At 45.1% G+C, this 25925-nt stretch overlaps 1 protein-coding gene across 1 annotated transcript in view; it reads left to right on the top strand.

The window, feature by feature from the left end:
• Positions 1 to 995: 995 nt before the first annotated feature.
• NTMT2 (N-terminal Xaa-Pro-Lys N-methyltransferase 2) overlaps positions 996 to 25925 on the top strand; it is a 624679-nt gene continuing 599749 nt past the window's right edge. The window contains exon 1 of the mRNA XM_069231083.1: positions 996 to 1373. Within this exon, the coding sequence (XP_069087184.1) occupies positions 1220 to 1373 (154 nt within the window). The 5' untranslated portion in view covers positions 996 to 1219. The remainder of the gene's footprint in view (positions 1374 to 25925) is intronic.

Here is a 25925-nt window from a genome sequence, read left to right as displayed (position 1 = left end):
AAACCCTTGGTGATTATGTATCTCTACTACTTGGTTTTACTCATAGTGTACATGACTTTGAGCTTTATACTATATTCCTGATTGGAGTTTTCATTCTTTGGCCACATTGGCCATGGTGTCTAAATTATTTGGGTGGTTTAGAGGTAATTGTTTATGGTTCACCACACATCTTATTGGGTCAAAAGGTCGGTCAACCTCGTTGTGCATTTCTTGGAAGGATGTAAAATGTGTTTACACTGCCATCAATGTTACTTCACTAAACGTATGAGGATTCTGAAAAATCCAAGCATCACACTAACAAGCTTTGCAAATGAGCCACACACTTTCAGCAGGACAGCGGGGGCTTATCACTCTACTGCTGAATGGGTGCGGCTCATTTGTGTTCCATTTAGAAGTACACTGTTACAACTACACTAATAAAGCATGACTGTCATTTACAGCAAGCACATTTTCCACATAAATAATCACTAAGTTTGCACAGAAACAGTTTTACTGATAAAGCCATATAGAGCTTGTATGTATGTTTCAGCTAATATTTGCCATTTGCGCATTGCCAAGCAAGGTGTATTGATTTGTCTGGATTCTGTTAAATATGTGTTTCCATCAAACTTCAGAATTAAAAAAAACTGTCACATAGTTCACCTTACAAAATCCTCACACTTTCCAATACGAGAAATAAGTCTCCATGTTAAATTAATAAGCAGCAATTTTTCAGAAGATTAGACAGACAGTTGCCATCTGTCTTTAAATACACATCAAATGTGAAAAGCAATGAGTCAGGTTTAATGCTCACTCACCTTCGGAAGTACAGCGTGGTTATTTTGTAAGCCCGCACACATTCTTACTGTAGAGCACCTGTGAGTAGTGGCTGCCTTTTTTTTTTTTTTTTGCGCCACTGCTTCTTCCTTCTACTATAACTTAAAATAGAGTCGTTTTCACGACACGGAATTCCTTTGGAGCAGATATACATTTACCCTTGCTAAGCAGTTCTCCGCTGGCTACGTTTTTATGGTTTGCTTTCTCCCTCAGCACATGGTGCCTGAAAGATCATACTCCTGTGAATATTCTGAGCAAATGTCAACAGCTACCCCTGAGATTAGATGGCACGGTGCTCCCAACTCTAAAAGTCTCACGGTCGGTCACCGCACTCACCCTCCGAAGCATGGTGATCGAAGCCCTGGCCAAGCACATCGGTCGGCTGTAAATCATACTACACAAAATGGAGTTCTTGGGGGCGCATCTAGCGTTCAGGTCTCGCTGGCACAAGACAGACCAGGAGCTATGTCGACACAGCATGTCCTTTATCCTGCACCAGGCGCTCAGGAACGACTTCTTTGAGAGTTATCTTTATCTTTTGGAACGGGAGTCCTTAGGTGAGTTCTAAATTTCTTATGCACTAGATTGTGAACAAGTGCTGGAATAACATTAAAATCCAGCTTTACCACTCTGCACCATTCTTTTTATGTTCGTAATTTTGAACATCTAGCGCATTTTATTTTGCATTCTGTTATTAGTAAAATAACACACATAAATGCATGCATTCTGCTGTAAACACCTGCGCCTTATTTACTTATTAAAAAACTATTTGTGTCATCACTTCTCACAAGTAGTGTGAAACTAACATCACTGATCTTTTGTACTAATTTGTTATGGGTGACGTCTGACGTCACAATGCCTCGTGCCTGGGCCAGAAGAGTTAGTGATGATCAGCTCCTGAATTGTAAGCCACTCTGACTCACGCAAAAAGATGTAATTTATTTCAAGGTCACTCACATGTACACATAGTCAAATTCTACACAGATATATCTGATTTACAAACGTCTTCTGGATAGCAATCTATGCTTGTCATAAGATTCATGTTCAAGTGAGATTCCTTGCAAAAATTCTCATTTACACCAACTTGTCCTTTTCTGTAGATGCTTATAGTCCACATGCACAGAATTAGGAAATGTGAAACATTTTTAAGATTTTCATTTTGTTTCGTTAATTGTTTACCTTTCTGTTCTCCTCACGTCACTCGTTATTAAACTTCCATTGTGAAAATCGTAGCAAATGGTCTAGTTCCCAAAATGTTAGCATCTTTTACACTTCTTTCTTTAAGGTGTAACTTCCATCTTTTGAAAAAGTGTGCGAAGTGCCAAATGTTTGTGAGTCATGACTAAGAACAGACTAAGTGGGTGTTCATCACATCTTCCTGAATTTCCCTCTCGCTGACACAAACCCTGGGAACTGGGTGACTTAATTAGAGAAGGTTAAACCCTCATTTTAGCCCGGACTGCTAAAAGCAGCTGAGAACTCTGGGTAAAAGTACACAGATCCCGGATGTTCCCGGGATCTCATAATTATTCTGATAAATTAAGTAGCCGCTCTTGATGAGGGCCATAGTCTACATTTGAGGGAGTTTCTATGCAGTCATATAAATCACATGCTTTTGCACATCTTCCACTTAGTGAATTATTGATAACGTACAGTTGTTTGTTAGTGTTTGTAACGGTGTAATTCACATTTACTCCTTTGTGAATCCCCTGTTAGGTTTTGCATATTTTACGTTAAAATGAAGCCTTAAGAGATTTAGCTTCACTTTTCTTCTAACATGGCTATGTCGATTTATGAGTGTGATATCAGTAACTTCACGACCTGCTCAACTCAACAGCTGCCTCATTAACATGTAATGCGAGAATCTGTTGTGTGTGTGTATTTTCACTCATGATCACCACTCTTCCTTGCAGCTGCTATTTACAAAGTGGTATTAAGTCATAATTAATTGTTTCTTTTTATAACTCGCTTAGCGCTTCAAAGCCTGCATCTCATCTGTGTACGAACCAGATGAAGTTATGACACCGTATGTTGTAATAGGCATCTACTTAAAATCAAAGCTCCAGACAAGGTAGCAGTTTATAAACTCATTCTAGACTTAGGGGCATATTTATAAAATAGTCGCGGAGCGCAGCAAGTCACCTTGCTGTGCTGCCAGTGGGAAAGGGCAGGAGTGTGCCGTTTTTTAGGCAATATGGCTCATTCCTGTCCTTTCCCCTGCGCTGGGGCCCTTTTGGCAGCCTGGTACCAACGCAAGCACACTTGCATTGCACAGAGAATTGTTTTTGTGGATTCTTTGCTCTATGCGTGCTGTAGAATGCAGCATGCGTGGAAAGTGGAAAGAACAAGGAGAAATAAAGATATTTCTCCTTGTTAAACCTCACCTTGGGATGCGTAGGTTTTTTGCACATTCCCAGTTCTACCACTTCTGGTAAATCTGGGAATGCTTCAAAATCCAAGCCGTCCCTTATGTGGCTTAATAAATCTTATTTAAGGTATGTGATGTGCATGTACCAAGTTGCGTGATGCAAATGCAATGCAAATCAGTTCATAAATATTGCCCTTAGGGTGCAGGTGCTATTATACTGTAGGGCCTACAAGAAATAGAAAAGCAGCTCCTGGCTTGGAGGGGAAGGTTGTGACTAGCCAGTGAGAACTGAACTATAATAACTATACTATCAAACGTTTCGTGTTATTGGTTGCTCAGATATTATGATATTGTCAGATTAATTGTTAATTGTGTTTTTAGTATTGTGTCATTTACCAAATCTTTTTATTCCATTTTATTTGGTTTTATTGATTGTCACCTGCGAAAACTTGTTTGACTAACTGACATAACTGGTGTGGCACTTAACGTTTTGGAACTAACCAGCCAAGTTCAAGTGCTGCTTTCTGTAAGTACAGTTTAGTTTTGTTTCTTCTCAATGTCCATCCTTGCCTGTTCTTACTTTCTTTGATTTCTAGATCGCAAAAGGCATGCCCTAATACCAGCATGTAAAGTATATTCCTACTAAAAGTCCTGCTTCCACAAAGGGACCTTTGCCAGGCTTCACTATGTCTGTCATCTGAAAAAAACAGGGGATAAGTTGATAGGGCCAGGTGTAACCATTTTACTGGTAGCAAAGAGCCCATTGGGACATTTGCAGCCGGTAAAATGCATTTTGCCATGTACAACAAGAAAAATGCGACTCAGCAACTTGTTACCGAATCACATTTTGCTTTTGCAATTTGGTATTAGGAAGGGACGTGTTTAGGGCGAGAATATCACAACGAATATCACAAAGATAAACTTACTAGTCAGACTTCCTTAATAGAACTGGCTTTTGAATTCCAGCAATGTAGCTCAAAGATGGTTGGAGTTAGGTTAGGGTCACAATAGCGATCCACAAATGTGATATCTGTTGTGATATTCTTGTATGGGGACTGTGATTTTTAAAGGGGCCTTATTGACTGTATGCCAGGATTTTTCAGTTCTTCCATAAGAAAGCTGATGGTGTATTTTTCATCTTGCCTTGCCAACAGTTGCTTATTTGTTTGCTGTTTTGTTTGAACCAAAGTTTTGGGGTGACATTTGTTCCGTCTAGACCGGAAGAGGCTTTTAATCATAAGGCCGAAATTCATTAACTTACACTTTCTAGGATTGGTGCCAAACAGGAAGAAACAACAGACAAATTACATTTTGTTATAGACTGATGTTTTAGTTACAATTATATACACCAATTGATTTGTGTATTATTTGAGTAGATCTATAGTCACTTGGCATTTCTACCTAGAGACTGCAACATTAACAAATTGTGTATTGTCCTTCATTGCGGTCCTAATGTTCACTTGTATTTAAGTAATTTTCCCTGCGAGATCAATTGTTTGTTTTGTATAGCGGAATTTTGATTTGAGAGCTTTTTTTGTGAAGTAAATAGGTAACATTCAATAAATAAAACTGGTTGTGGTGATGCAAAATTTGGTGTCATTGCCTTTCTTGTGGTGCAACAATGCCTCCTATGATGTGTGGATTTTGCTATTGGACATTTACGACTGATTTCTAAAGGGTGATTCTAGTCCTAGTGAGGCTTGAATAAGGTTGCCTCTCTATGAAATCCAATATAATTATCCTGCTAGAGGTTTTTCCTTTTGCTTTTTTGTCCAGTGGTGTAGCCCAGGCACTAAAGGGTTATAAGGGCTCCCCGCGCTGTTTTGTTTTATAAGGGACAGATCATCAGCAGCATATAGAGAAAGAAACTGCACTACACCATTCAGATATAATGAGAATAAAGTGGGGGCTAACACGCATCATTGGCGGATGCTTTTGTTTACTGGGATCGAGTCAGTGAGCTGCCCTTGCTCGCCCCTGCATATTCTGGTGAAGTTATCCTCATGTAGACAAATGATTAGGGATAGACTATCCACTAGCATTCCCATGTTGTGCAATGCGTACCAGAGCTTATGTCTTCGGACCCGGTCAAGCTGTTTTTAACTCTATGAAAGCAACATAAAGGCTGCACTTACCGTTTACAACAGTTTTCCAAAACAAAAGTAGGAAGCGAAAAACCTGGTCAAATGCACTGGTTTTCTTTTTCTAAACCCACCCTGGTAGGGTATTAGAATGTCATTTGCATCAATCTGTTCTTGGATCTTGGCCAGGACACGCAGCAGAATAATTTTCTGATAAGTCAATAAGGCTGATAGGCCTACAGTTGGTGGGTAGGCTTCTATCACTCTTCTTCAAAATGGGTACCACCTCGGCACCTTTCCAAGATTCAGGATTTGGAGTGCTACTTGTAATTGTATTTAACAGTATCTACTTTGACCAGTTGGTCCTCTCATGAATAAAAATGTCTCCTGGTATGCCATCTGGTCCTATGGCTTTGGCACATACTATAGCATCTAGAGATATTTGAACATCGCCCAGATCGAACAGATCTTCGTTCCTTGGCTGGTCAGGTAAAAAGAGAACTTCCTGTGGATGATCTTGAGTTTTGTCAGTATAGAGTGTTTTGAAGTGATTGAACCAGTCGGTTGCGGAGATGTGATTTTATGGTTGAGATGCAGCCTTGTTGTCCCCCAAGTGACCAGACACCTTAATTTGTTGGAGTCTTTGCCTTTGCTTGCTTCTTAATGTCCTGCCACCTCTTCCCATCCCAATCCCTTTTTGCTTCGATCCAAGCTTACTCTCCTGACAGCACCTATTGAAGCCATATCTTTTGATTTTAAAGCCAGAGTGTAGGAGGCTGGCCTGGTGTGTGGTGGGTACCTAAGGTACTTACACATTATACCAGGTATCCCCTTTTAGTGAAGTGTAGGCAGTGTCTATGAGCCAAGCTCTCTAGAGGTAGCTGTGGATGAGCAGCCAACGCTTACCTAGGAGACATGCAAAGCTCATACAATACCACTATAGTCACACAGCACTTATACACATGAAAGAAACCACACAGTGTTACAAAAATAAAGGTACTTTATTTTAGTGACACAGTACCAAAATTACAAAAAAGGCAATACTCCCTTAGGAGGTAAGTAAACACACTAAATATGTACACTAGTAATCAGAAATAGGCATAGAAAAGGTTAGAAAACTGTGCAAATAGTAATAACCAATAGTGATCCTCTGGGGGGCCCAAGCCATATACTAAAAAATGGAATGCGAACACAGAACTACCACCTAGGTAAATGTAATGTGTAAAGGGGAGCTGGGAGTACTAGAAACCACAGAGGTAAGTAACACAGTAGCCCCCAGCGACCAGTAAAGCAGGAGTAAATCACTGGAATTTCCTCAAACCACCCAAAAGGAAGGAAAAGAAGAACAGAAGACACCCAGACAAGACTGCAAGAAACCAGCGGTGGATTCCTGGAGAAGAAGGGCTGCGGAGAGAGGGGACCAAGTCCAAAAGTGTCAGTGGAGTCCAGGAGGAGTAGGAGCTACTACCCACCCAGTTGTACTTGCATGAGTTGGTCGACAGTGAGGAAGAACAGGTCAGCACTGCAGCCCTGGAGGTGGAGAAGAATTTCTGATGGATGCAGAAGATGTCCCATGCTGGAGTGAAGATTGTAGATGGGTGTCGGTGCAAGAATTCCACCAACAAGCCTCGGCAAAGGCAAATTTGCAGTTAGTCGAAAAGTGGAGCTGCTGGGGACCAGCAAGGACCAGGAGGACTCAACCCAGAAGAGGGAGTTAGAAGGGTCCTTCAGTGGCACAGAGAGCCCACAGGAGCAAAAGCACCACCCACAGGAGTCCCACAAGATGGGGACACAGAAGTTGCAGAAGGAGCCCATGCAGCACCACAGAAAGGGATCCCTCGACGCAGGACAACCACGCAGAGGGCTGTGCATCGCAGGAAGGAGTACTGGGCACTGGAGGTACACGTCGCCTGAAGATCCCTTGGGGGAGATGCAAACAAGCCTTGGCAGCTGCAAGAGATAAAGTGCATGGGGGTACTGTCCTGCGTGGGAAGGCAAGGGTTTACCTCCACCAAAGTTGGACAGCTGGTAGAGAGGACCAAGAGGACTACTCTGGACCACCACCTGTGATGCAGGATCCACGCAGCTCAAGATGACGGGAGATCCACGCAGCCATCGTCGTTGTAGCAGGTGCCTATGGAAGCAGGGGAGTGACTCACTCCAAGGGAGATTCCTTCTTCTTCTTGTGCAGGCTGAAGAGTTGCTGTCTTCTGAGGATGCAGAGCCAGGGAAATGTTGCAAAGCTGGCACGAGCCATGGAAACAAAGTTACAGAAGAGTCTTCTTAGAGGATTGCAGCTTTGTCGGTTCCTGGAGTGTCCAGTCACAGTTCCAGTGGCCAGGAGGTGAAGTGGAGGTTGCAGAGGAATCCTTTTGGAGTCTTGCAAGCCGAATCTGAGGATCCACCCAAGAGAGAGACCATAAATAGCCCTGAAAGGAGGATTGGTCACCTACACAGGTAAGCATCTATCAGGAGCGGGCTCTGACGTCTCCTGCCTGGCCTGGCCACTCAGACGCTCCCAGAGATCTCTGCCAACCTTGGAAACAAGATGGCAGAACCCAGGGACCCTCTGGAGGAGCTCTGCGCACCACCCCTGGGGTGATGATGGACAGGGGAGTGGTTACTTCCCTTTCCATTGTCCAGTTTCGCGACAGAGCAGGGACTGGGAGACCCTGAACCGGTGTGCACTGGTTTATGCACAGAGGGCACCAAATGTGTCCTTCAAAGCATGCAAGTGGCTTGGGGAGGCTACCCCTCCCAGACCAGTCACACCTATTTCCAAAGGGAGAGGGTGTAAAGGAAATCTTTTGTTCTGCCTTCCTGAGCTTGAGGAGGGCAGAAACCTGTCTGAGGGGCGGCAGCAGCTTGGACTGCCGGAAAACCATGTAAGACTGGTGGTAGCAATGCTGGGGGTCCTCTAAGGAGCCCCCAGAGTGCATGGAATCATGCTTCCAATACTTGCAACAGTATTGGGGTATGATTCTTACATGTTTGATACCAAACATGCCCAGGTTCCGAGTTAACATTATGTAGATGGATATAGGTAGCGACCTATGTCCAGTACACCTGCACAGTGGCGTCTCCACACTCAAAAAGTCCAGGAAAATGGGCCTGAAGTATGTCACCTCTGCTAGTGCAGGGGTGCCCTCACACACAGGTACCTGCACCCAGCCCTCTGGGCTGAGAGGGCCTACTTTAGGGGTGACTTACAGTCACCTGGTGCAGTGACCTGTAGTGAAAACAGGTGCATGAACCAGTTTCACGTAGACTGCAATGGCATGCCTGCAGACCCCTTGGCATGGGCTTCCTATGGGTGGCAGAATAACTGCTGCAGCCTATAGGGATCCCCTGGTACACCAATGCCCTGGGTACCGAGGTACCATATACTAGGGACTTATATGGGGGGACCGGTAAGCCAGTTGTGGGAAGAAAAAGATACAGTTACCAAGTTAGAAGGGAGAGAGCATAATCATTGGGGTTCTGGTTAGCAGGATCCCAGTGAACACAGTCAAAAACACTGACAACAGGCAGAAAAGGGAGGTAACCATGCCAAGATGCCAAGAAAGAGGGCACATCCGACCCCCCACCAAATGAAGGACAAGAAAGCTAACCTTCCCCAGATAGGTCTTTGTTATCTAAGTGGAAATATCTGGAGAGTCCATCTGCATTGAAGTGGTCATTTCTAGGTCTATGTTCCACTGTATAGTCCATTCCCTGAAGGGATATGAACCACCTCAACAATTTAGGGTTTCCTCCTTTCATCTATTTGAGCCACAGAATGGACTTGTGGTTTGTTTGAACAATGAAGTGATTGCCAAACAGGTATGGCTTTCAGCTTCTTCAAGGCCCAGACTACAGCCTCCCTTTCTATAGTTGACCAGCATCTCTCTCTGGTGGTCAACCTTCTGCTTATGAAAGCAACTGGTTGATCCTGGCCCTCAGTGTTGAGTTATGAAAGAACTACCCCAACCCCTACCTCTGAAGCATAAGCCTGAACAATGAACTTCTTGGACTAGTCAGAGCTTTTTAACACAGGTGCAGAGCACATGGCCTGTTTGAGGTCCTCAAAAGCTTTTTGATGGCTATCTGTCCACTATAACCTTTTTAGGCATTTGTTTAGATGTGAGGTCATTAAGAGGGGCTACAATGGAGCCATAATTCATAATTCTTAATGAACCTCCTGTAGTACCCAGTGAGGCCTAAGAAGGCTCTTACCTGGTCTGTGTAGCAGGAAGAGTCCAATCTGAAATAGTTTGGATCTGACCTCCACCTTCGAGGTGGCCCAGATACACAACCTTCCCTGGCTCCCACCTAGAAGCCTTGATAGTAAGGCCTGCTTTTTGCAGAGCCTCCAAAACATTCCAGAGGTGGACCAGGTGGTCTTCCCAGGTGGAGCTAAAGACAGCAATATTGTGTAGATAAGCTGCACTATAGGCTTCCAAACCTCGGAGGACTGTATTGAGCAGGCTCTGAAAAGTGGCAGGTGCATTTTTCATACCAAAGGGCATTACTGTGAAGTGATAATGCTCTCCAATGGTTGAGAATGCAGTTTTTGCGTTAGCATCATCTGCTAAATTGATCTGCCAGTAGCCTGCAGTCAGATCAAACGTGCTAAGATACTTGGCATATGCCCGTGTATCTATGAGCTCATCTGCCCTTGGAATACGGTGAGCATCAGTTTTTGTGATATTGTTGAGCCCTCTGTAATAAACACAGAATCTCATCTCTCTTTTACCATTTTTGGAGTGAGGTTTTGGGACCACCACCACTGGGCTATCCCAGGGGCTATCAGAGTGCTCAATGACTCATAGGTCTAGCATCTTTTGCACTTCTGCCTTGATGCAGTCTCTGGTCAGGTTGCCTGTAAATTTTGCTTTTGATAGGCAAACTGTCCCCTGTGTCAAAGGTGTGTTCATACCATGTTGTCTGACCAGGTTTCAGAGAAAACAGTTCTGAGAACTGCCCCAGGAGGTTCACGCAGTCCTCTTTCTGGGACTCAGAAAGACAGTCTGCTAGGACAACCCCATCCACTGAGCCATCATCTGCAGTGGTGGAGGCGAGGTCAGGGAGAGAGTCACTTACTTCTTCCTGTATCAGTGGCCATGAGCAGGGTCATGTCAGCCCTGTCATAGTAGGGCTTAAGGCAGTTCACATGAAGCACCCTGAGGAGGCGTCTGGGAGTGCCAAGGTCTACTAAATATGTGACCTCACCTTTTTTCTCCACTATAGTGTGAGGACCACTCCACTTATCTTAGAGTGCCCTGGGAACTACGGGCTCCAGGACCCACACTTTCTGCCGTGGCTGGTACACAGTTAGGACAGCCTTCTGGTCATTCCACTGCTTCTGCAGTTCTTGGCTAGCTTGAAGGTTTTAGTGGCCTTTTTCATGTACTCTTTGTTAGAAATGGGGTTTCTGGTTGGCTAGGGTATGTACCTAAGCCAGGCAGAACCCACCCACTCTAGTCAAGGCGAAGGAGTTACACAACCAAGATAACCCCTGCTCACCGCCTTGGTAGCTTGGCACGAGCAGTCAGGCCTATCCCAGAGACACTGTGTAAAGCGTTTGCCCAACACACACAACACACATGACACACTATCCCCACCACAAAGGAAACACAATCCCAAGTTATATTAAAATAAACTGTATTGTCAACAACATCATTAGAGCAAACACAACAACTCAGTCATACTCTGCTACCCAATAGTTGTCAGAATGTTACACAGTACTGTTACCCTGCAGAAATCAGCAGTAGTCACATATAACACACAGGTTACTCATTATTCTGCAACATAAGCAGTAGTCAGGAAAAACATTACTACACTAATGCACGTTACAAGATCCTCATAAATGCCCATAGCAGGAACATTAGGAAACACATGAAAAGTCATGAAAACATATTAGCATAAATGCCCATAACAGGAACATTAGAAAACTAGTGGTAGGTCATGAAACAGATCACCCTAAACACTATAGGCATACATACTCATCTCTGCCAACACATTGCTATGAGTTGGCCTAACAGGTAGCAGTATAGGGCTCATGATATTCACATAATGAAAAAACAGCAGTTCGGGTTGTACCTCTCACTGAGGGTTGCCCCTGATAGTAACCATTGATGTCACGACCTCCTTAGGAATCCTGGTCCTCAAGGACATCTGTCCGATACTGTAATGGAGGGCCTCGAATACCCCTCCACCCTGTTGGAGAGATGGCCCTCAGGGGAATGAGAAGAGGCTAGAACTTCTTTTTCCCCTTTGCGACACGGTATGGAAGCACCTTAGCGCATCCCTAAGCACGCAAAGAGGGGGCCACCATCTGACCCAACACGGTCCCAAATGAATAACTAGAGGAGCCTGCACCTTCCTACCGGACGGGGATGCCTCACTGGTCCACACGGTAGACGCCTGCCTCCCTGCGGCGTGAGTACGAGTTCCTGGTGCCCTCCGGCAGTCATTTGACTGCAGGTCTGACCAGGGAAACTCTCCAGGGCCTCCTTCGCCAACACCTCGCTGTGGTGGTTTAACTCCGGCAGCTCCCCTGCCTCGGCATGGGAAGCCAGCTCCCTCTTTCCCCGCAGTCGGTCTGTGGCAGCTCCAGGCTCCAGGAATGGAAGCCTGCTTGTACCCTGGGGTGCTCCTTGATGGACTCCCGCTTCCTGGGGGTACCTACACCGAGCGGCGACTCCGATATTCACCTTCTCGGGCCCCATGTGCACACAGCCCAGCACGTTTCCAACACGGTTCGGAAACACCAGTTGCCTGGGCCTCAACAGTGATTATTCCGGCAACAGGACCAAAGGGAGCGCTCTCCAGATGCTCCAGAAATTAAGAACAAGGCACCCTCAAGGTGCGCGAAAATTGAAGAAAGGCGCTCTTCAAGCGCTGAGATCCAGTAATTCAAAGGGAAAGGGCGCTCTCACAATGCGTCAGGGGGCTCCAGCAGAGCGCTACTCCAGCAGACAAAAGAAAGCGCTCCTCACTCTAGAAAGCAAAAGGATGCAGAGCTCAGGGGCCACAGCATCCAGCCCCTGGGGACACAAAGTAGAGCACAGGGCGGTAGGGCCCAGCAACAGGCCAGCACAAAGGGGATGCAGACAGTGGTAGTTCCTCCTAGTGAGCTGGCAGGTCACAGGCCAGCACAGCAGTAGCAGGCCAAGGCACTTCCTGGTGAGTCCCTCCAGCAGCATTCTGTGTCCAGTTCCAATTAGGTTAAAAGTGTCTAGAATTTCTGCAAATTGTGGGGAAAAATTCCCTGACCTTATACTCAGTTTTGCAAAGGTTTAACAAAGATAGGGCCAGGAGGTTCCAACTATTTACCACTAGTTCCAGGAGTGTCACCTCTCTCCTCCAGCACAGGCTCCAGACATCAGTTGGGGGTAAATGAGCCCTTTGTGTGAGGCCAGGGCACAGCCTTTACAGATGCAAGTGTGCCCGACTCCCCTCCTGTCAGCCCAGGAAGACCATTCAATATGCAGATGCACCTCTGTGACACCTCCAACCTCCCTGTGTACAGGCTGTCTGAAAAGTATGCAGAAAGCCCAGCTGTCACTCTGCCCAAACGTGGATTGGAGTCAAGTTGCAAAACACCAGAGTCATAAGCACAGAGAAATGCTCACTTTCTAGAAGTGGCATTTCTGTAATGATAATAAATAATTCACCTACACCAGTTAGCAGCATTTCTCACTTCCATTACAACAATACCAAACATGCCTATGCTACCCCTCATAAATCAGACAATACCCCCTACACATAAGGCAGGGAATTTCTAATGCAATCCTATGAGAAGGCAGCACTCACAGCAGTGAGAAACCAAATAGGCTGGTTGTCACTACCAGGACAGGCAGCAAGGGTGGCAAGATCAATGCCCCCAATTTGAGACTAAAACAGCCTCAGTAGTCTCCCTAACTAAGCCAGCCCCCACCACACTTCCTAAAGTGAGCCCAGCTACACCCTTGGATTGATTGGCTAATGTTACCTGACCCACCACTACTGCTGTTACTAGGGGCACTAGTGGTGGAGGTGAGGATTGTAGTGGTGGGTGGCCTGGTGCTTGCTTTAGGACAGGAGCTGTCTCCTGGCCTGTGGCCTTTGTTTCCACAAACATAGCACTGAGGTTTCTTGTTATGGGAAGAGCAGGAAGAGGTTTTGGACCCACCCCCAGAGGAATTTTGTGGGCCAGGTGAAGACTCTTTAGATTTGTTTTGTCCCCACCCTTGTCCTGAGATGTACCTGCTTCCTTTTTCTTGTTTTTGTCACCCCCTGTATGAGCTTTTCTGCTCACCCTTGTTCTGACCCATTTGTCTGCCTTCTTTCCCAATTCTTGGGGAGAGGTGAGATCTGAGACTACCAAGTACTGGTGCAACAAATCAGACACACAATTCTTAAGTATATGCGCCATCAGAATACGATTATATAAGCTGTCATAATCAGTGACTTTACTACCATGTAACCAGCCTTCCAAAGCCTTCACAGAGCAATCTACAAAATCAACCCAATTCTGGGAGGACTCTTTCACGGTTTCTTTGTTGCTTATGGCTTGGGTCAACTGGAACTGCAGGATGGTCTTGATCCTTGTAGGTCCTGCCTTGACCAAGGTTAGGGTGGACCTTTCTGGTAGCCACGGTGCTGCAGACAATGGGACGTCAAAAGGCAGTCCGTGCCCTCCAGTAGAAGTACCAGAGGAAAAACCCCAAAGGGAAAAAACCTCTAGGACTGGAACTCCCTGGTACAGAGAATAAGCACAAGAAAAAGGTAAGTCTTACAATAAAAAGAAAACAATAACTGGAAGAAACTGGAACAGGTGAGGAAAAATACTGGAGGAAAAACAACCAGAGTGTGATCACCACCAAAGGAAGTGTTGCAGCAAAAGGAGAACAAGAATCCCACTCTTTATATATCCTAAAACAGGAAGTGACATACAGGAAGGTAAAAGACGCCATGTTGGATTGGGAAAGGGCTATAGGAGAAAATAGATGAAAACGCCATCTTAGAAAAGGAACCTAATGCATGCAGGGAAAAAGGTAGCAGAAGGGCATGTTGGGAAAAAGAAGAACATGGCTCCGATTATGAAGAACAAAGGAAAGAAGAAAAAAAGGAGAAAGAAGAGAAAAGAAGACAGAGAAAAGAACAGGTAAACACCAGGTAAACATCAGGTAAGTGAGGGGTGGGGAGAGGGTGCCCACTTCTAATTTTGAGTGCGTGCCGTGCCCTGAACTCACCAAGACGCGATGCCCAATCTAGAGCCTTGTGCAAGCTGAGGCCGGAAGGACCGCGGTAAGCCCTGCGGTACGAAAAACGAACTGCAGCCCAAACCACGGCCTGAGCCGATCGTCCTGTTCGGGGCGCGGCGGGCCGCAATGCGACACCCTGACAGTAGGGGGTCTATCCCTACTCTTCTCAGTGAAGGAGAGACAAAAGATAGCAACCTGCTGTCTCTGGGAGGACCCTCTGTACTTTACAGGCCCTCTCCAGAGCAGAGAACCACTTGTTAATGTCATCCCCCACCTTGTAGGAGGGAACAACTTTACTAAGGTTTCTGGAATCAAAAGAGTCCCCCTGACCCTAGGATAGCTGAAACCAAAGTTGCTGCTGCCACCATGGGGTGTTAACCCTAACCCCTGCCTGTCTCTCTCCACTGCGAAGGCCTCTCTATCTAGGACTAGCTGTTGCAGCCTCAGCTTGTCCACCTCCAACCTCAGTTTCCTGAGCTCCTTGTCTAAGGAATCTTCTTCTGGAATTGAGCAGTGTGATCCCCTCAGATACTGAGGTGACATGAGGGTGGGCAGAATAGGATCTATCCCTACTTTTGCTAACCCTCTGGGTACCACTGGGGTCCTACTAACATGGCTTCCCCTCTGGGGGTCCCTAAACTCGTGTGGACTGGTTTATGCATGGAGTGCACCAAATGTGCCCTTCAGAGCATACCAGTGGCTTGGGGAGGCTACCCCTCCCAAGCCAGTCACACCTATTTCCAAAGGGAGAAGGTGTTACCTCCTTCTCCCAACAATCCTTTGTTCTGCCTTCCTGGGCTTGATCAGATCAAGCAACAGGAGGGCAGAAACCTGTCTGAGGGGTGGCAGCAGCTTGGGGTGCCCGGAAAACCCTGTGAGACTGGTCCTCTAAGGAGCCCACAGAGTGCATGGAATCATACTTCCAATACTTGCAACAGTATTGGGGTGTGATTCCGACATGTTTGATACCAAACATGCCTAGGTTCAGAGTTACCAATATGTAGCTGGATTAAGGTAGTGACCTCTGTCCAGTACACTTGTAAAATGGCGTCCCAACAATCACAAAGTCCAGGAAAATGGCCCTGAAGTTTGTGAGGGCACCTCTGCTAGTACAGGGGTGCCTGCACACAAAGGTTCCTGCACCCTGCCCTCTGGGCTGAGAGGGCCTACCATAGGGGTGACTCACAGTGACCTGGTGCAGTGATCTGTAGTGAAAACAGGTGCATGCACCCATTTCATACAGACTGCAACGGCAGGCCTGCAGAACTCTTTGCTTGGGCTCCCTATGGGTGGCAGAATAATTGTGGCAGCCCATAGGGATCCCTGGTATCCCAATGCCCTGGGTACCTAGGTACCATATACCAGGGACTTACATGAGGGGGCCGGTATGCAAATTGTGGGAAGAAAAAGGTACAGTTACTAAGTTAGCAGGGAAGGAGGATCATCACTGGTGTTCAGGTTTGCAGGATCCCAGTGAACACAGTCAAACACAATGAGTGCCTACACTCTTTATTGAACCATAGGCGGGTATTTTGTTGTTTCTTTTAGGAGTGGGATATAGGCACTTTAAAGTACACTGCAATATATTCGAAGAAGCATTAGTGGATAGATGTAACTTCACTTAACCTAATTTCCCTGGTCTGTAAAGCGTCAATCATGGCTATACTTTCTAGTAGTTTAAGATTTATACGTAAGATAGTATCCTCCTGTATAGCTAGGTTATGCCACTTAAGCCGTGGTCTGTCATTGGTTAGTGCCACATCCTGAGTTGAGCGACGTGGGCAGGAATCGATAAGCTGTCTACCCCATGCAGACCACAGGCTAAGGCAGAGGGGGTTATGGTCACACTGTATTGTCTCCCACACTTCCATGTCCTCAGCATTATGCCAAAGTCTCAAGTCTGCCAGAACATAGTCAATACAACTCATATTATTGGACCTATTACATGTGGATGCCCAGTTGAATCAGATTTGGTTCTACTGTTAGTTGCCCTTAGACCAAACTCAGGACCTTCATTTGGAGTGCTGCTCTGGACCATTTTTTCACTGGGGCTATATCCTACTAAGGGATAGCCAATAGTTCATCTTTTTCTTCTGCTATGCTCAGATCTTCCACACCCAGGGGTTCAAAGGTGATATTAAAGTCTCCAGCCAGAATAAGATGGTGATGCAGTCCCACTTATCCAGAGGTTCCTTTAGTATTTGCAGGATTTCCGATTGCTTTCCTCCCATGATGCCTCTTGCACATATATTGTAAATGTCTACAATGGTATCCATGTGGCCCCTTACTTGGATTCCTAAAATATCCAGGCAGTCGATGGATAATTAGATTAGATTATGGAGCAATTGAGGGAGATTTTCATCCATGTCAGCAGCCCTCTGGAGAGCCGCCCCTGTTGATTAGGGACAGTGGGTACACAGTACCTTAAGTACCTTGCCCAAAGGGCTGGTTCAAGTTTCTTGCAATATGCAGATGTCAAGATCGTTTATGAACTCTTTCCACTCTGGCAAGGACATTTTTTATTTTAACCCTACCATGTCACAAGAGAACACTGCTAACTTTGGAGGCGCCTCTGATGGAAGTGGCGATGATGTTATGCATGGATCTACTGGGTTTAGGACTGGACAGCAAGACAAATTGGTCATGGAAGCTTGTGCACTTACACTACAAATAGTTCCAGAGTTCTTAAATAGATGCCTTGCACCATGGGCAGTTCGAGATGTAAGTCCCAGACTCGTCTCCAAGGTTTCAATGTTTGCAGAGACCATCTCAGGTGTTAAGAACTCCCTTGGAATTTCCTTACATATAGGGTGGGATGGTTCAAAAGTGGTTCAGGCTATTGATGTCAAGGTGCTCTGTCTGCACAGTCAACCAATTTTCCCCAGTACAGAGAAGTCTACTGCTTGGGAAAGGGAGTTTTGGGTGGTGTGTGGCAATCTACTGGAAATAGGATGGTACTTTAATTGAATGTTAGTCCATGTTGGCGGACTGGTTCTTATGTCAAGTGCCACCAAGCTATCAGCCAATCTTTCATTAGCCAAAGTTAGTTTAATGCAGTCATTGTAACAGTTTACTGTATCCCATCTTTTGGCCCTCAAGATGTTTTCCCAAAGAATAGGCCTACAGCCCCTCACGTGATGTATCCAAGGTATGGCTTTGTTCTAAAGTGAGTCCCCCCCTTCGTATCTTATGTATGGCAAAATCTTGGGCACATTAAACATATACATTTTTCGGGGAATGAGATTGTCAGGGTTCTTGTGAGCTGGGTGCTGGTGCCTTGTGCTATTCCCTATTATCTCAGCCTTTTTATTGCCTTTGTATATGTTAGATGGATGAGAGGTGCATGCCTTTCCTACCTAGCTATATTCCCGGCGCTTTCCTGTGTCAATATTCCTTCTGCAACACCTCTTTCTAATACTCCATGCATTGTTCTTAAACTTGATGAAGGACTGTTTGCCATTGGCCCAGTTGAGTATGGCTCCAGAGATTTATCTCCATGGGTTGTGTTTTTGTGATGGTTCCTCAAATGTGTTCCCACCGTTCCTGCTAGCAGTTGTTTGACCATGCCTGTGAAGAGACCTACCATAGACGTAAGGTCACCTATTTCTGTCCTCAGCTATTTGATGCATTTTAAAATATTATCCTTTTCTGGTAGGGTTGTGACTTTGGGATTGTCAGGCCTCCCTCCCCCTCTAATCTCTCCAAATGTTTCGGGGCTATCTAGTAAGGGAAGAAAACAATTGTTACTAAGTATATCCTGATGTCTAGAAGGCTTGTTTCTAGAGGAACACTGCACCCTGGTTCTTGGAGCTAGCAGGATGAATATGATCTGGCATGGGGGCAGCTATGCAAGACGTTTTTCTCACAACCCTCTGCTTAAAGAGTTCAGGGAGTGTTTGGGTGGCGGGCTTCAGTTTTGCAGCTGAGGCTCCTTTCCTCTTGTGTGGACTAGTAGCGCCGATAATGAATTCAACCTCTTCAATCAACAGTTTGATCTCACCAAGTGTGCAATTGTTTGATTTCTTTTGCTTTTTGCAATGTTTTGTGGGGCCTTGGAGTGGCTCGGTCGCTTTACTCTTCCCCATAATTCATGAATCAACAATAATAAAGATGGTTCATGCTTACTTTAACCAGAGTTGTGCAAATAATGCAAGTTTAGGTGTACAGTCAAAGCAAAATAAGTATTCAAATATTACACCCTGCCACATACAGCTTACAGTAGCTATGAAATCGGTTTATTTAAAAAGTTATAAATAAATTAAAAGCAAACTCAACACAGCAAGCAGCTAGTCAAAATGTAACAATGTTCAGCATTTGATCCTAAAATGAATGATGGCAATGTTCGTGGCTACTCGCTTCCTAAAAGAGGCTACACATGTACAAATGCAAGAATGCAAGAATAATCCTGGGGAAGAGTTTCTCAAGTCCAGCAATGAGGATATGTTCTGTGGCTGGCCATACATTAAAAGAGAGAGGAGACACAGTACTGTTGCCGCAGAGCCAAAGGGGGTGGCCCCAACCCACTTCCTCCTGGCACTGAGCTGCGCAGGATGGGCCTGCCCTTGGCCCATGCTTGGCATGGGAGCTGCCCGTGCAAATGGAGTTCCCCAGGTCAGCCCTGTCCTCCAGGTGAGGTCACAGTGTCTTGCACAGTGAGAGCACAGGCATTTTGTCACTATGCTGGGCCAAGATAATTACCTTGCTCTCCAGCAGCAGGAGCAAAGACCTCCCCACACAAAGGGAGCAATTAACAGTGCTTCACCCAGCTCCTGAGTAGGAAGGGTTGGGGAGAAAAATCTGCATTCATCAGTTATCTTCCATGCCGTACCAGGGGTGAGACATAGCCCACTGAATAAAGGAGGGAGCCCAGACCTTTGGAGCAAACACAGGAGGGGGCTCCTTTTAAAACCTTTGGTGATGCCAGTGAGGGACTGAGCTGAGGCCTCCAGAGTAGATGCGACCAGTGACTCCTGAAAGCGCCATTTTTAATTGTCCCAGCTTGCTGTGTAGGAGGGTAGGGACAGGGGCTGAGAGGTGATGTGGCACCCTAGGATTGGCTGGGGGTGCGTGGCTTCTAGACGTTTATGTCCCCACTTAAAAGTTTTTCACAAAGGGGTAGAGGGTGCTTTTACTTGGAGCTGAACATTGGGACTTGAGGCGAATGGAATGAGGAACCAGCTGATTCCCACCTGGACTAAAGACTCTGACTACAGTTGACCCTAGGACCAGTGGGGCTCTCCCCAGGGCTAGGGAAGCTGGTCTCTTTACACCCCCTAAGTACCAATTAAGAAGAATTGGAATTGTGCACCAAGGAGGAGAAAAGCACCAGAGGAGGAGAAGGATAAAGGCTGGCTCAGGGAGCCAGTAGCACCCACTCCCTGCAAGTTCTGCCACCTTAGAGGCCAGGAGATTTATGGAAAAGACTCCAAGAGGCTAGGGCTTGCTACCAGGAGCAAAATGAGCCTAAGACCAAGCAAAACAGTCCAATGGGCCCCAAGATGAAAGACAAAGTGATCTGACCTTTGACACCCAGCATGGTCCCAGAGTGCGTGGAGCTCTTCTGCCCGAGGTTGCTAAACATCTAGAGTGGGCCAGGGTCCAGGGGTTGGTGCAAGGACTATAGTTCATTTTCAACCCTGGGAGGGATGTGCTTGGGGGCTCCCTAATCAGAGCTTAGAAGACCCAGGAATTACAAGCTCCCGGGCTAGATTTCATATAGAGGGGCCCGGGACCCCAATGTCAGGCCCTCCCCCACCAAAGGAAAAGTGAAGAGCACTGTTGTGGCCCCAAGGAGCAAGGAAAGGGCCAGAGATATGGCTCCCAATGTACGTGAAGCAGGCCAAGCAACACCAGTATAGTAATGGGCCTTTCTCCCTCTTGCCGCACCCGTACATGGGGGAAGCGGGGTGGCAACAACAGAAAGGAACTACCTGCCTGCTCCGGGAAAAGAGCTACCTTCTTTTGTGCCAGGAGCAAAGGAAACTGCTGCCTGGGCGGGGTGCCCTGTGGGCTCCCCAGCTTCCCCCAATGGGAAAGGCATGCAGTGTGCCCAGGCTGGACCAGGCATCCCAAAGAAAAGAAAGGAAACTCAAAAGGAAAAAGTTGTATGGTGCGAGGTTGCGTGATAGCAGAAATGAATGTGGGAGAGCCGTTAATTAAATATGCACACTGCCTAGAGGAAGCACCCCATAATGCCTGGCAGGACCTTGCCCAGCTCAAAGATTTGGCAACATGGTGGCCTCAGGATGGTAGAGGCACCACCAACAATGCCAAGAGAGTGTGGACAGGGACTGCCAGAGTGTAGCAGCTCCCCTAAAAGGACTTTTACACAAGTGCTGACCCTAATTTTGGAGGGTCTAAAAAAAGAGATGATCACCCCAGGATTTTCCTTGATTTTACAGCACTCCTTAGGCTGGAGCTTTTTGCTCTACAGCTAGGAGTGTAGCAATGTATAGGGGCTGATTCTATGGCGGCAGTTTATGTGGGCTCACACATGTAAAAAAAGACACAGGCACATGGTTTAAATTCAAATAATGATTAATTTAAAAGTGTATTATTTACAACCTCTTATTTAAAGGTTTAGATTTAAAAATACTGATTTCACTACTTCAAATAATCTGATTATTTTTGTGAAAGGTCTGCTTCATGTAATAACCCTCCAAATTTGTTAATTTGTGGCGATTTCAATGCCAACGTTTGCATTAATACATTTGACCTGTGTTTGCATGCAAATAACTTATATGTTAATTTGTTTAACGTATGCGTAGATCCATGGGGCAAAACAGTGGGTAATTCATTTTAAATCAAGATTTAATTTACATACACAATACAGATTCTACCATAACCATCCCTTTATCCACTTATTTTTGACAGAGTATCCCTCAATTAGGAATTATGTTTTTATGTCGTGTGGTTTACTCTCTCGATTTTTAAGCAGTGACATCTTGGATGCCAAATTTAGGGATCACAATCCAGTCGTGGCTCGCTGACCTCTAAAGGGGCAGGGCGGGTGCAGGGCACACAGAGGGGGTAACATATAATAAAAAAAAAAATCTTACCTCCTCCGTTGCCCCCACGTCACTCCTCTTTCCCTCGTCGTTGCTCCAGGCTGCAGGCACAGGCTCCCAGCCTGCCCTGCGGCCAATTCTGATGCTGCTCAAAGCAGTGTTAAGATTGCCTTGGAACACCCAGCCAGAGCACTCCAAGGCAGATTGTGAGCCTGTGCAGGCTCTGTCTAGAAAGCCAATTGCGCATGTGTGTTTGGCCGGCCCGAGACTGCCAGCCAAACATACATGCGCAATGATGGGAGTGCTCTGTGCACTCCCCTCAGTGTTTGTCACCCCCGATGCCCCGCCCCTTTACAAAAAAACGATAATAAACACAGTTTATTATCGTTTTCTGGTAAATGTTTTGCAGCTGCTGCTTGCGGGGGTGACGCTCCTCCACCCTAATGGAGGAGCTGCCGCTGTCATAATCTGCCCTCTGTATCATTGTGTTTATCCACTCAATTGGTTAGTTCTCACAACGTTTATAAAATAAGACTAGTATGGCACTTACCTAATTCATCTTTATTTCAAGATCCCAAGATAAAATCAAATCTTGACATTTTTATGACTTGTCTCTATCCGGATTCCATTAGATCTGGCCGAATTACGGAGTCTTTTACTTACATTTGAGGCATAATTTACAAAGCTCTTCTCAAACCACAAATTCAAATGGTAGAATCGTCTTAAGGCTGATTTCATGTTTCCTACTCTTTGGACAATGTGAGGCTTTGGCTAGAAAACAGAGATGTAAGGAAGAGATCATTACCTGTCGTGTGTCATATAAATTAACCTTGGCAAAAATTGAAAAAAAAGAATCTACAAAGTGCGCCCTGGGAATGACTCACAGAGGCCACAGCTAAATGCATACTTTTCTGGCAGACAGTTATTTCTACTGAAACCACTACAGCACATTATCAATAATGAGCACACCTATTAGAGACACAAAATGAGTATTACATTTTCAGTCTGTTTGTATTTTTAACAGTGAATTTATTTATACTCCTGAGGTTATACACACCACAGGTAACGATTTTAAATTCTGTTGCATTTAGTTGAGGACATTCAACCTATGTTATAGAGGTCAGCAGATAAAGCCCTTGGGCCGGTCAGTGTGCTGTTGAACCTCTTTAAATGTAACCTTGAGAGATTAGTACCTCTTTTAACAAACATTTTAAACAATTTTTGTTTCCCCAATTTACCCCATCCTAGTCCACATCAATTATAGTATCAATTTTCAGAAAAGAAAACAGACTTGAGCCAAGATGCCAATCCCACTCATCAATTCTCAGTGAAGATTTTGGGCAGAAATATTTTCAATAGAATCCAGAAGTGGGCTGGCATGAATATTTTTAGCTCTTTCAGTATGGCTTCAGGGAACACTTAGGCACTAGGGAGCAATACATAAACCTTGATTTAATGATTGGCAGGTATTCCATAGAGAGGCAAAGCCTGCTTTATTCTGCATTTCTAGACGTCTCTAGTGCACGTGACAGTGGAAATCGCTCTAAGCTGTGGTACTTTCTACTGAATTTAGGTCTAAATACGGTACTAGTCACTTTTCTTTCAAATCTGCACAGTATTTTTGACGGCAAAGGTGAATTTATTTATACTACTGACCTTGCACGCAGCACAGGTAGCAATTTTAAATTATTTTGCACTTAGAAGTCAGGTTACCTATCTGACAGAGGTCCCCGCTAAAGCCCCTGGGCTGGACGATGTGCTGTTGGACCTCTTTAAATGTAACATGTGTATATGGGCATCTCTTTAAAAAAAAATGGACCCCTGTCCTTGTCCACATCAATTATTGTACCCATTTTCAAAAATGAAAACAGACTTTAACCAAGATTTTATAGGCCAATCTCACTAATCGATTCATAAGATTTTTCAACCGAATCCAGGAGTGAGCAGGCTTGAAGAGTTTTTTAAGCCCTTATCAATACAGCTTCCGAGAACATTTAGGCATTAGGAAGCAATGCCTAAACCTTAACTTAATGGCTGGCAAGTATACCATCGCTAGGCAATGCCCCCTTTATTTAACATTTATGGACGCCTCTAGAGCCTTTGACAGGATAAACCGCTCTAAGCTGTGGCACTTTCTTTTGAAAGTAGGCCTAGATACTGTGTTAATGACTTTTCTTTCACGTTTGCGCAGTATTTCGACAACGAGGGTGAGGAATGGACCTAAGGGGGAGCTTACTGAACCACTTGGCTTGAACGGGGTGTCCCGGCAAGACTGTATATTGGATACTTTATTATTTATTTTGTATGTAAATAATATGAATTTATTTTGCTGCAAAGTTGGGCTGATGTCCCCTTGATAAATAGATCTTTTATTCTATTACTGCTTTATGAGAATGCCACATTGCTTTTGGCTCAGACCCCGAGGGGCATTAAGAAAGTTGGTGGCATCCTTTACTGACTTTATGTCTGGCCCAGACTTGAGAATCAACTTTTCCAAATCACTGATTAGTCCATGCGAATCTTGTTTTCCCTATCTGGGTACTGTATTTGATGCTTCTTCTACCTCGAAGCATAACATTTCAGTGAGTTTGCACAAATGTAATCAGTCTCTGGGGGCCATTCTTAAACCTATTGCCTCCATACTTGAAATCTATAAGTGCCACTGTTTGCCCATTGTAACATATTGGGTGGGAGTTTGGGGGATATGCTGATTCCCATTCTTTACAAATTGAGGAAAACTATTTTTTAAGATGTCTCTTGCCTGTGCCACAACGTACTGCGCATTACTGCTGCCACAAAGATCTTAGAATGAATTATCTCAACCGTTATTGTTGTAGATCTCTTATCGGTTAAACTCTCAAGCGCACCTCACTCATTCAACCATTATGGATTGTCTAACTTGTGACAAAGGGTTGTCTATCTACTTGTTGATGTATGTCAAAGCAAATTTTGTGAAGCTGGTCCGTTTGACAACTCATCATCATTGTGAAAGAGGACAAAATCTGAGTAAAATCAATATTTCTGGACCATTTATGCCTTGAGAGAGAAGGCATTGAACTGACAAAATTAACCATAAGGCAACTTGTGATCTTACAGTTGATCTGCAACATTGAGCCTTATTTGGATTTGGTTCAGGGAACCTGGGAGCAAGCATTACTCTTCCGTTTTTGGTGTGGTACTGTACAGACTTTATTTGTGCTGCCCTTTAGGACAACACAGCTTAGAAGGCATTCTACCTGCCCATGCATTGGTACGTCCAACCAGACATCGTTGCACTTCACCTTCTCTTGTACATTTTAATATGCATTTTATATTACCTTTATTGAGAAAGTACAATTGTAAAAAGTGTTATGTTGCATTATGCTTTTTATGGATGCTTTCAGATGAATCTGTATGTTTTGCTGTTGGCTCATTTTTAAAATCTGCAGTACATCATTGTAACTCAGTGTAGTTTTAATATATATGTTGTCATTTCATCTGTTTGTGCTTTCATGTGTTCTCTGACACCCCTAATATTGTTATTGATTGAATTGAGGAGGAGGCTCTGATGCGTAGCGGCAGGGTGTTCTGGATTTTGGGGTAATGGGGGAAAGGGCCCAAACTCCTGTTCTGTTACTACATACGCATGGGATGTGTGCAAGCAGGAGTTCAGGTGAGAAGATGTGTCTGGATGGTTTGTGAAAGGAGATGTGGCTATTGCTGTGGGCTTGGTTGGTGTAGTACTGTGAAGGTGTGAGTGTGGAGTGTGAACTGTACTCATTTGTATATTGAGGTGTAATGTGATGTGTATGGGGTGTGAGAAGTTACATGTGACTCTTGCAGGTTTGTTTAGAATGGTTTGCAGTCATCTGTTGAGTTGTTTGCTGATCCTGGCATAGAGGGTGTTCCCTTAGTTCAACTTGTTGGTGATGAAAGCGTATTCGTTTTGTGTGAGCAGGTAGGGAACCATTTGAAGATCTTCCTCAGCATTATGAGGCTGTAGAAGCATGAAGCTCTCACAGCACTGACTTGGACAGCCATGTTGAGATTGCTGTTGATGACAATCTCGCAGTTCTTGGTGTGGAAGGTGGAGGTAGGTGCATGACCTAGCTCGGCCAGCTACCATTTGGAGTCCTGTGGCGATGGGTTCTTCCTGTAGATCACAACTTCTGTCTTGTTGGTGTTCGGTTTGAAGCCGTTGGTCCTCATCCAGTCAGCCGATTCAGTCATGCAGGTGGTGGTAGTCTTGTCAGTGAGAGAGAGTATCAGATGAGTGATGTCGGCTTAGGGGTGGACATCGATTTTATGAAGTGGATGATGCTTACAAGAGGGATCATGAATGAGTTAAAGAGGGTCGAGCTCAGTGAGTATCCTTGCGGTATTCCATGGATGAGGTAGTGAGCATCTGAAGAGTAGGGAGCTAGGCAGACAGACTGGGGCAACC

Source organism: Pleurodeles waltl, chromosome 4_2, assembly GCF_031143425.1.
Source record: "Pleurodeles waltl isolate 20211129_DDA chromosome 4_2, aPleWal1.hap1.20221129, whole genome shotgun sequence".
Classification (NCBI taxonomy): Eukaryota; Metazoa; Chordata; class Amphibia; order Caudata; family Salamandridae; genus Pleurodeles; species Pleurodeles waltl.
This window is presented reverse-complemented; position numbering and strand designations above follow the sequence as displayed.